At 40.3% G+C, this 12,162-nt stretch overlaps 1 protein-coding gene across 9 annotated transcripts in view; it reads left to right on the plus strand.

Annotated features, from left to right (window-relative positions):
• Nucleotides 1-12,162, plus strand: part of PLCB4 (phospholipase C beta 4) — a 397,376-nt gene that overhangs the window by 286,931 nt on the left and 98,283 nt on the right. For all 9 annotated transcript variants that reach the window (XM_078371334.1, XM_078371335.1, XM_078371336.1 and 6 more), the window contains 4 exons: nt 2,592-2,671; nt 5,147-5,200; nt 10,562-10,643; nt 11,644-11,744. In XM_078371334.1, the coding sequence (XP_078227460.1) occupies nt 2,592-2,671; nt 5,147-5,200; nt 10,562-10,643; nt 11,644-11,744 (317 nt within the window). The remainder of the gene's footprint in view (nt 1-2,591; nt 2,672-5,146; nt 5,201-10,561; nt 10,644-11,643; nt 11,745-12,162) is intronic.

The following is a 12,162-nucleotide window of genomic DNA, read 5'->3' on the forward strand; positions in this document are numbered from 1 at the left end:
TATTTGTGCTTTTTCTGTATATTCTTGGGAAACTCTGTGTGGGCCTGTGGTTTGTTAGGTCAATAACAGGATATTTGATAGTCTCCAGGGAGTTATAGTCCATATTTAGCCTGACAGAGGAAGTGAGGTCTGCTGATGAAAAATAATTGAGGCATTTCTTTTAATTCTGCTATTTCATTTCTTCCTCCTCCTTCAGAATCCTGACTTCACTGAGGCTTTCGATGCTATTTACAGCTCTGCCTTTGCTAGTTACAAAAGAAAATTTACCTCTTGTAAGCCCTAAGTCTTCCCTCAGAAAACTGTTAGGTATGATCAGGATCAGTAAAAACTATTAGATTCACACTCATTAGAATGGCTACTATTTTTTTTAAAACAAACAAACAAACAAAAAAACCCCAGGAAATATCAAGTGCTGTTGAAGATGTAGACAAATTAGCACCTTTGAGCAAAAGTGTTCCCTTGTTGCATTTGCAGTCTTTTGTTAGTGTACAAAAATGGTACAGCCATGATAGTAAACAATATGGTATTTTCTTTAAAAATTAAAAATAGAATTACTACATGATCCAGACGTACTACATCTGGTTATTCATCAATAAATAAGAATTGAAAGCAGTAACTCGAGTTATTTATATACCAATGTTCGCAGTAGACACACAATTCACAATAGACAAGGAGTCTATCAGAGATGAATGGATACGCGTCTTACTGAGCCTTTAAAAGGCAAGAAATTCTGACACACAGTAGAGCATGGATGAACCTTGAGTATATTATGCTAAGTGAAGAAAGCCAGTTGCAAAATGACAAATTCTGCATGTTTCCACTTATATGAGGTACTAGAGTAGTCAGAATCATAGAGACAGAAAGGAGACTGGTATTAACATTTATGAAGGGCAGGGAGGAGGGGGAGATGGGGAGTTTTTATTTAATGGATATGGAGTTTCAGTTTTGCAAGATGAAAAGAGTTCTGGAGATGGCTGGTTATATTGGTTGCACAACAACGTGAATGTACTTAATGCCACTGAACTTTTCACTTAAAAATAGTGAAGATGCTGGGCACAGTGGCTCATGCCTGTAATCCCAGCACTTTGAGAGGCCACAGTGGGTGGATCACGAGGTCAGGAGTTCGAGACCATCCTGGCCAACCCTGTCTCTACTAAAAATACATAAATTAGCCTGGTGTGGTGTGCGTGCCTGCAATTCCCAGCTACTCAGGAGGCTGAGACAGGAAAACTGCTTGAACCCAGGAGGCAGAGGTTGCTGTGAGCCAAGATCGTGCCATTACACTCCAGCCTGGGCGACACAGTGAGACTCCATCTCAAAAAAAAAAATGAAGATGATAAATTTTATGTTACGTCCATTTTACCACAATTAAAAGAAAGGTAAAACAGCCAAAAAACAAAGTAAAAGAAAACTGTACTCTGTTAGAATGCAGTTATCACCTTTGCCCTTACAGAGATTAAATTCCTTGACTTTTTAAAAACATGGTTCTACTAGGCAGTGTTGTCCAACAGCCCCATCTGTGATGATGGAAATGTTCTTTATGCACTTTCTGAGCCATCCACCCCATGTTGCGTTTAAGCATGTAAAATGTGACTAATGAATGTGAGACAGTGAACTTTATGTTCATTAAATTTAAATAGCCATATGTGGCTAATGGCTACCATACTAGACAGTGCAGATAGAGTTTAGGTCTATATTACTATCTATTCCAAAGTATTTTTCCTTCCTCAGCACTAAGCTATAAATATAAGCAGTCAGGCTGTAGACCTAAGAAGCTAAGGAATTGGTTTATGTGTGGGCCACAGTTGTGTTTAACCCACAATATCAATTTTCTATGAAGCGTTTTGCCAAGGGTATGATTCTTTTATGGCATTCATTGGCATCAGTTTTTGGACCCAAGGGTAGAGCTGGCCTTAATTCATGGGCTAAGCTTTTCTAGTAAATGCCCCTTTAGAGACCCAAATTCCTCTACTGCCATGCACAATGTCCCTTCGCTTGTCCTTGTAAATCCATGGAGTGATGGTATGAACTAAAGTGAGGTCCAAGTCCTTTCAGAAATTATGTGAGCACATCGCTGTTTGCTCTGATCACCCTGGCAATCAAAGAATGTTTTACTTTTTAAGGCTTTGCTGGAAAACATAGGTAAGATATGTAACAAAGGATCACACAATAAAATTGATGAACCCCTATGCATTCATCCTGTAAAATGAAAATAGCAAAATATGTCATTATGTATTGTATAATGCTGGTTGGAAATGACTAAGATTGCCAGCAACTGAAAAAGGGCTTATATTTAAACAAACTCCAAATAGAAAGCTTCACAAGTCAACCAGTGGGCAGCATTCCTTTGTGGCAGCCCAGTGTTTAATGGCACGATAGATGGCACATTTGTCTTCATGGAAAGAATGAAAGCTGTTTATTAAGGAATAAAATATGAACATGCAAAATATAAACAGCTGTGCAACAGGAAAGGGACAAAAGGAGAGTTTGTGTTTTTCTTATGCAAAACGGATACAATCTATCTAATAAAAACCACTCTATGTGACTCCAGCAGAATTGCTCACCAAAAATCTTTTTTCTTTTTCTTTCAGCAATGGGTAGAAGGCCTGAGATCAATCATACACAACTTCAGGGCCAACAACGTCAGTCCAATGACGTGCCTCAAAAAACAGTGAGTGTTGTTTGCATTTACTCTTTTTTCCTGGCAGTTACCAAACAAATGCTCAGACTAGGAGATGAAGGCTAGGTGGATCCTTCCTCCTCAGGCAGATTCCTGCTTGCCTGTCCCTTCATGCTCCTGACCTTGGAGTTGACCAACACACACCTGTACTCTTCATGCCACCTAGAAAGGCATGCATGGCAAACCCACAGGCCAAAACCTATCTGAAAAGAATAGTTGATGGCCAAAGGACACTGGAACCTCACTCACTCTGTATCCTCTGAGTTGTGGGCACTGGCTTTTCTGCCCCCAGATGGAGTTTTCTGACAGATGGTGCTGCATGCTGGGGGCCATCGCCGAGTGCTGGGGTAACTTGATCCTCTGCTGCATAAAACTGAGAAATGAGGAGTGTGGCCAACAGAAGCACTTGCCAATGCACCTGTTGCTAGGGTGAAAAAAGAAGCCTCAGCCCCAAGTGTAGTGCTCCCTGTTGAGCACACAATCAGGGATCCTAAGATAGCTTCTGAATTTTTTTTCTATAGGATTCAGTCATTTAAAGATTAGATCAAGGATCCAGTGGTGATTTCCACATTTATTTTTTCCATGAAAGAAGGAATTACCCCAGCTTACTGTATCTGAAATTCAGAGGAGCACTACAATGGTAGCTTTAAACCCTACCCAAGTTAACCTTTCAAGGTGATATGAAAAGTACCCACAAAGGAATCCTAGCCAAAGTCAAATGTCAGCCAGTTTGAAAAGCAGTGATCCATGAAGGTGAGGGCCATCTGCCTTCACAGGGCCATTGGCAGGCAGTTGTGAGGTGCCAAGGGGAACCATGTGGAGAAATTGCAGGGATAAGCCTGCATCTCTCAAAATTTTGCCCTAGCACCAAGAGTGTGATTATTGTACTCACTTGGCAATGGGCCAAGAGGTTTGTCCTAAAGGTACTGTCATGTCTTATCTTCTGGTCACTTTGGCAAGTGCTTACAAGTGTGGTCTCTGGGCTGTAAATTCCATCTTCACCATGGCAGATTCCTAGGCTTGTGCCTCACTGTCCTCATCTGTGACTCGAAATTACCATGCAGATGAAATTGGAAAGTATTCTTCATTCAGTACTACTTATCAATTTTTATGGTGTCCCTCCAATTTTCTTTCATCTTCTTAGTGGAGGAAAATTATTTAGTTTTGTCTATTCCTATTTGTTGTACAGCTACTTCTCCTTTTCCTCTCTAGTTGCTGTGGCATTTTTTTTTTTTTAAAGAGAAACCCAGTGGATATTCTGATGTTATAACTTCAGGCACTTAGTCCTAAAGGGTCAAAAACTTTTAGAAGGCTTGCTTATACCTGAGTGACACAAATCTAACAACGTCCTGCCCAGATCCCTTTATGGAGCTGGCGTTCACTCAGCCATCATCTGCGATGAGGATAGGCTCACCAAGGGCTCAGACCTGTCCGCTTCCTCAGAGCACTGCCCTCTGCTGCAAGGGAGTGTCCATGCCTGGAAGATTATACTTTACCCTCCTCCTGGAGGAAGTCCACAGCCAATGATGAGCTGCAACAGGGTACAGAAGGCCATCCCTCTTGCCGCCAAGTCTGGCACAAATCACATGAGATCAAGCTAAATAAAGCTCCATCTGAGACCATAATTTTGCTCAACTCTTTTTTCTGCCCAATCTTCTTCTTCTCACTCCCTTCATCCCTAAAGTATTCCCTTATTAAAGTAGTTAGTGGTGCTTCTATGAAACTTGGCTTAAAACAGAAGCTTTACCAAATCATCCTGTTTTGCACATTGTTAGCATATGACTGATTGGAAAGAGTGAGAATGGGAGTCATTAGTTAAGAAAAGTCCTAGCTCCGAAGTATAGATACATGTTCTGAATCTCCTGAAAGCCTGGGGAAACACCATCAATTTGAGTTGAGGAACTAGCCTTACCATTGGAAATTAAGGAGGCGCCCATGTGATTAGTACTTGGCAGCACTAGGACCTGGGAGTGATGCGTCCTCATGAGTCTTCAAGACAAGGCTTGCTGGTATCACTGTGCCGCTGTATTTCCCACCACCTTAATGTGTTATTACAGAGCCGACCGATCACAAATAAGTACCAACAATATGTTTTGCTCAATGCAAGTACCCAGTCATCTCATTTAGCTAGGGTTGCCAGATAAAATAGAGGACACTTAGTTAAATATGAATTTTAGATAAGCAACAAATAATATTTTACTGTAAGTATATCCTATGCACTATGTGGAACATACTTATAGCAAAAAAAAAAATACCCATTTTTTTTCTGAAGTTCAAATTTAACTGAGAGTTCTATATATTTATGTACTAAATCTAACAACCCTAAATTCATCTCATAGTACATAATCGTCTGATTCTCAGAACAAATGTTCTTATTTGAATGAACTTTCTTTTAAAGCTCTTAACAGAATTGAAGCTGTTACCCCTAAGAAACATTAAGGCAGTGTTATTGCTATTGTTTTGCAGCTGGATGAAATTGGCATTTATGACCAACACAAATGGTAAAATTCCGGTTAGGAGGTAAGTAGCCATTCCTGTCTGCTGTCCATGCCCTGGGTCAACCCTTGTGATTCCAATCCAAAGAGAGAACCCTTCACAAGTATATGTGTATACAATGCTTTAAAGAGTTCTGGAATCTGAGTTTCAATTTCTTTGACAAATGCTGTATTCAGTTTGTAAAAATCTTTTATGGAAGTAAAGCTGCATTTTTTGTCAAGATAGTTAGCAAAAGAGGTACTTTGACAATTTAAAGAACATCTGAAAATGTAGCACTATTTTTTTAAATCTGCAAATAAGTTGGTTTTTAAGATTCACATTTATTTTGCTTATTTGCCCTGACCAACTGTTAGCTAAAGTTAAAGAAGACTGTATTGTGCACCTATTGTGGAAGGGTGTGGACCGTGTCTTGAGGAGTGATGCCTCTGAATAGAGGATTTTCATTCTGGGCTTTGCTGCTCCTCTGGTGCTCAGGGCAGATGGGGCTCCTCCTCTGGCTTCATGCTGCCTACTTCTGTGTATACTGTAACTGACACCACTCACTCTGTGGAGCTGTCCTGACCCAGGTAACAATGACAAAGAATAAAAAGACTTGGGTGGAATCAAGAGTAAAGAAAACATGAACCAGATGCATCCTCCACATGTGTTCTTTAATACTTAGGTGGAGAGGTTTCACCCTCTGAGGATTCCCCATGCGTCCCTCTTTTCTGCTTCTCACTTCTTTCCAGGGGTCAGGGTTTGCACATGGTCTCTGGGTACAGTTGGCAACTTTTGCCACAGTAGTGATGGGAATTCTTTACTAAACTCTCCAGTAACTTTTTGGTTGGTGTTTGTGTTAAGTATTCATGGAAATTCCAGAAGCTGGGCTGGGCCCCAGAGCATCTGCTGTTCACATGAAGATAGGTGTGTATCTGGATTCATGAACCTAAGCCCACAACCAGAATCAAACACAGGTTCCCCAGATATCAACCCTCTCTTCCAGGATTCTCCAGATTCAGGTTCATGTTGACTTCTTCTCTGGACACCCCTTTAGCAAAGAAGCAAATCAACAAATAACAACAAACAAAACCCAGAAGTGCTGGGTGAAATCCTGTCTTAGAATTGATCTGTCTTTCAGAGATGACAAGGTCACCGAGGGAACAGCATCTGCGTGGATGCATTGAGCATTGGCAGGTGCTGGTGGCTCCTGGCCATTTCTGAGTCTCCTTTGCCTCCTTCCCTGCCCAGCAGCTTCATTCTGCTCTTCAGCTTTCATTCTGCATCCCTGTGAGACTATCTCCATACAACTTTGACATTACTTTTTTCACATTTAACAGAATTGTCCCAGAAGTCATTCTTCTCAATTCTGTGTATTAAACAATCATGACGACCTAAAGCATCTATGCAACCACTGAAATATCAAGAAAATGTAAAGCTTAGAAGTCATGAAAACCTTGGGCAATATATTTTTTTTAATTTAACCCTTTATTGAGGGCTTACTGAGTCACAGACCTCATGCATTTGTTGTGGTCTTTCCAGATCTATCTGTAGGAGTCTCTGCTTTTATTTAATGACTTAGTAGCCCAGTCAATTTTGTTGTCTACTTTCGAAGTTCAGAAGAAGCCCTGTTAGCAGTCTTGACCGATGGTTGTTGGCCGATACTTTATGCTTATCCTTATTTTAGTTGAAATTCTTTGCTCAGCTGAGCAATAGCAGAACAATTATTTTAATGTATCCCAGTACCCTACAGCTATTGCATTTTTATTTAAAATCACACAGCACAAAGCGGTGTGAAGAATAGAAATGTAGGCTGGTTGTATTTTTACATGCCTTACTATCCTGCTTTTTCTTCCAAGATAAGGTTCAGGAAATGGGCAAAGTAGAGATACATAGATTGTGATCAAAGCACTTTAAACCAGCAGTTCTGCTTTCATTTGTATGTATCCTACAAGTCAAGCCATTGTCATATAAGCTTCAAAGTCACTTCTGATTCCAGTGATTTTTATCTAACATGTTCACATACAAGATTATTACCACCTTTTTATAGAAATAGCTTAGATATTTTGGCATCTTCTTTAGCTCTCTTTGACATGGACTCTTTGGTGCTTGCCAGTATTAACAGGTGTTTGACACAAGACAGCTGTGATTTCAAGGCAGTTAGAGTTAATGGAGAATTGATTGCATGCCAAAAATTCAGATAACTCTATTGGTGAATGAGCTGCCAAGAGTTAGGTGGAAATTGTGAATGTTTTAATGGATATGAAGAATAAACACTTTTTAAATGTTATTTTTTCACTATCATTCTGGTGTTTTTAAAATGGAAACTATTAGTGTACTGTCGGTAACATTAAAAGAGATCTGCCTTCACAATGATTACATAGCTTTGGCATTAAACCAAAATTTAATATCCAGAAAATTACAGGAATGACACATGAAAAAAGTCTTACCTTTTGTCTCCCTCCTCTCTTGTCTTGCTGTGTACATAACCCATGCAGTCTTCCTTTCTCTCAAACTCACAAATTCACACTCAGTTTATCCTCCCACTCAGACTAAAGTTTTGGAAATAACACTTCTCTTTCACCACCTTCCCTCCCCCCTCGTAACCTGGAGTGGACACCAATGACTAGAAAGTTGGGAAATGAGTAGCCAGACAGTAGCTGTGGGCAGGAGCTGGAGGAGATCCCAAACAAAATGGTTGTGTTAAAGAAGGCTGAGAACTGCAGTGCAGTCATGGAAGCACTCCTGCATAATCAGCCCACCCATTCACGTCCCGAAGGCCCAACAGCCCACGAGGAGGGTATGACTCTACTGGGGCAGTAGCCCCTTCCTTCACTTCAATAGTTCTGTCTGACTTTCAGAATGTGGTGTCAAAATCACTGTGTGGATTACAGACCCTGTGCTGGCTAGCAAAGGGTGGGATTCCCTTGGTTTCTAGAATGGTCGCCGTTTTAGCCACCTGCAAAGTCCACTGGAGTAGAATTTAACCAGGACTCTAATAGGACTGGTCACAACTCACAGGTGTTTGCTTTTGTAGCATTTCTTTTGGGGGAATGGGCGGTGGCTTATTTTGATTGAACAAAAACTCATTGAGTACCAGTTAGCTGTGAAGCACTAAGCTTATGTGGACACAGGGCTATATAGAGATTTGAGGAAATCACAGTTCCTTTGTAAATACTCTGTGTTCCCATGAAACACAGCCATGATATTATCTTCCCTCTTGCCCTGCTCCATCTCCCTTCCCCTTGAGACATTCTTCTACTTTCTACTTCTTGGCACCTGGCCAAACCGTAGCCAAAAGATTCAGTTCTTATATGCTCTTCCCTTTCTGTCAGTACCCAGATTGTGTTTCACCAGAAAGGCTCAGGATCCATGCCTGCTCCGTTCATGCCCATGTTGATTAGTTTTCATCTTGTTGTGCCAGGCATGTCCAAACCTAACAGAGGTGTCAGTTAGCTGGGATACCCCTGAGATTGCTCTGCAGAGATTCTTCTCCTGATAGTGGGTGCTGGATCCTGCCAGAGTCTCACTAGCTAGGTTAACACATACTTTTTATGAAATAAAAGTCACCCTGAACAGCTACTTTCCCCTAAATTAAAAAGGCTAGAAAATGTGTGTCTTACCCCAAATTCGATATCTAAAAATTACATGAACTTTAGAGATGAAAAATATAAACATAGCACCCTCTGTATTAGGAACCTTAACCATTTATTGATGTCACACACGTATTCTCTGCCATGTCTGTAGACTTGTTAGAGAATTCACAGGCCTCCTTATATTTGAATACAACTGTCTCAAGAACTCCTAAAAATGTACTTCTTGAAGTATTCTTGGACCTGGCATGAAACAATAAAGCCCTGAATGAACACATAATTCATTTACCTAAAGCTACTTCTCCCCAGTCTATTTTTGGAAGTCCTACTCTGCCACTGAAGTGGTGCTTTCTCCCACTCACCAAGATGAACTGGCTGTCAGCACTCACATTGAGAGCTTGCCTTCTACTTAGCATGGATGGCGGAAAATATAAAAATGCAGGGCATGAGATGCTGTTAAACATCCTCCCATGCTCACAGGGGAGGCTTTCCAAAGCCAGCCTTCAAGGATAGAAGTAAAACTCTATCCTCAAGTCAAGCTGGACTTCTGAATGTTGAGTTAAAGTGATTATGGTAACACATTACCTGGGCTTCCGGTCAGGGAGTGAGTGGAGACTCCTTGGTGGCTAAGGTATGGCTCAGAGCCAAGTTTGGAGTTCTAGGGCACCAAGTCCGCTCCTCAATAGCTTTCATTCTGAGTGACACCAACGCATTTACAATGGAGAGTCTCTCTCTCCTACTTTTATCATCACCAGGAAGTATGTTCATTAAGAATAACTAGTTTTGATGTTCACTGTTTTATTTAAAAGGCTGTTCAAAAATACTGTGTCTTGGGATACTGCCAATATTTGTTGAAACATTAGATAATTGTTCCCCTTTCCCCTCAACCAACCCATCATTTTCATAATAAAGTCCCTAATCCTTGAGGCAGCTGACATTTCAGAGGAGCTGAAGGGTGCTTAGCTTGAAAACAAGAACAAAATATGTCTGGTCATGCCTGTGTCAACTGTGGTTAAGTGTGTGAAACAGGATAAGGACAACCGCAGACATCGGTTGAGTTGTAAGGGGCTGCCTCCTTTGTTCCAGACTGAAATATTGTCAACGTGAGGTTTTGTTCTAGAGCTATTGTCTCATTTGCCACACTCCTTTTTCATAAGAAGACAATTTGGTAGCATCAGAATTTATCATTGTTTTTGTCCAAAAATGTATGTCCTAGGCCAGGCACGGTGGCTCACACCTGTAACCCCAGCACTTCGGGAGGCCAAGGTGAGTGGATCACCTGAGGTCAGGAGTTCAAGACCAGTCTGACTGATATGAAGAAACCCCTTCTCTACTAAAAATACAAAATTAGCCAGGCATGGCGGCATGCACCTGTAGTCCTGGCTACTCAGGAGGCTGAGACAGGAGAATTGTTTGAACCTGGGAGGCGGAGGTTGCAGTGAGCTGAGGTAGCACCACTGTACTCCAGCCTGGGTGACAAAATGAGACTCTGTGTCAAAAAATAATATAATGATAATAAATTTAAAAAAAATAAAAATAAAATCCTTGTCCCTTCAGTGCCCCTTGTTCTCACAAGCGCGAGGAGACCCCTGGTCTTAGATTCACATTGCATCACTAGCATAACCAGCTCCGGGAACCAGAGCGACACTGGAGGAGCTAGTTTGGGAAATGAAAAACAGCTAGAAATGGGAAGTAATTTTATTCTCCTTTTCCATTTCCCCTAGTCTCACTCTCCATAGTAGGACCTGGATCTTTGCATCAGAGAAAACATAATGAACAATAACTCGAATGTGTCTTTCTTTCTTTTCTGCCCTAGTATTACTAGAACCTTTGCATCGGGAAAAACAGAAAAAGTGATCTTTCAAGCACTCAAGGAGTTAGGTCTTCCCAGTGGAAAGGTATTCATAAACTTAATAATATGTTTCTAAAACCATTTTGTTTATATTCTCATATGTAATGAGCTAGATTATTTATATTAAACTGATCTCAATTAGATTTGGCATTAGATTCAGTGACATATAGTACAGCTCATTTTCATTTCTTTTTTCTTCCTCCCTCTCCCTTCCTCTGTCCCTCCCTCTTTTCCTCCCTTCCTTCCTTTCTTGTGTTTCCTGGGCATTTTAACCTAAATTTCTAAAAATGTAGATAGTTTGCTTCAAATGATTTTTGTCACCTTTCTTAGAAAAGGAAATGAAGCCCAGGCCGCTCTGTTACATAACTTTTATTTTAGAGAAACTCACCAACACTGCCTCAACCAGGCATAACGTTAGCATGAATAATGAACTGTATTCAGTTCTACAAGATGGCTGTGCAATATTTTGTGAAGCATCTCTTTCCACACCATTTGTATTCATGGCCCTTCAAATATAAAATAAGTGAAATTAATGTATTGACTTCAAGAAAGATTGAAGCCTGTTACTGCTTTAATAAGTCCTATTTGAAATATAAATTTCAGTATGAAAAATAAAATCTTGCATGGTTACCCTAAGCCCCTTCACGTGGTTAGGTGAAAATTTACAACATAATCCTAATTAAACCTTGGGCTTAATTTATTCAGCATCCCTCAGGCAGGCACTTTTCTCCCTCAAGGTGAGTTGGAGGAAATGTTTATATGTGTTCTTTGGGGTGTTTCCCAGAGCAAGCCCAGCTGTAGCCAGGTATTTGCACACATAAAATCTGGCAGGATGATAACTAGAAACACTGATGTACACGCACTATTTTTTAGTGAGATGGCCTGGCAGTGCCTGGAAGTTGGCCTCCTGGCTTCTGTCAGCAGGAATCAGAGATGAGGACCCTGAGTCCAAGTGGTCTTCACTGTGCTTCTTGGCCCTGTGGAGTTTCACCCTCCAAGGGAAGAAAACAGTTCTATGATTCTTGACATGCTCTTATTCCTTACAGAATGATGAAATTGAGCCTGCGGCATTTACTTATGAAAAGTTCTATGAACTGACACAAAAGATTTGTCCTCGGACAGATATAGAAGATCTTTTCAAAAAAATGTAAGTTCCACTAATGAGAAAGTGTCATATAAATATTATCAGTGTCCTTTTCGATTTTTAAAACATTTTTGTCCTATTTTAATATAGTATATTGGTAGTATCTAGGAATATCTAGTCAGGGTTACATTTTTCACCCCATAGTTTATCAGTGTAAAAGTTCACTCGTAGTTTTTGAGAAACTTTTACATACATTTATTGCAGCACCTGGAACTGTTTTTGCGTTGGCTTTACTAACTACCTACAATTTTAACCTGCTCCTTTAGGTATTAACCCGTTATGTGAACTAACTAGATTCAATTTGGAATGTTAATATGTTTTTGAGAAGTTCATTCATTCCAATTATTTCAAATGGATGACTTACATGTTGTTTTTGAAATAACATCTTTTGAAAATGGTTAAAAGAAAAGTAGAAAAAGAG

The sequence above is a fragment of the Callithrix jacchus genome, chromosome 5 (assembly GCF_049354715.1).
Source record: "Callithrix jacchus isolate 240 chromosome 5, calJac240_pri, whole genome shotgun sequence".
Classification (NCBI taxonomy): domain Eukaryota; kingdom Metazoa; phylum Chordata; class Mammalia; order Primates; family Cebidae; genus Callithrix; species Callithrix jacchus.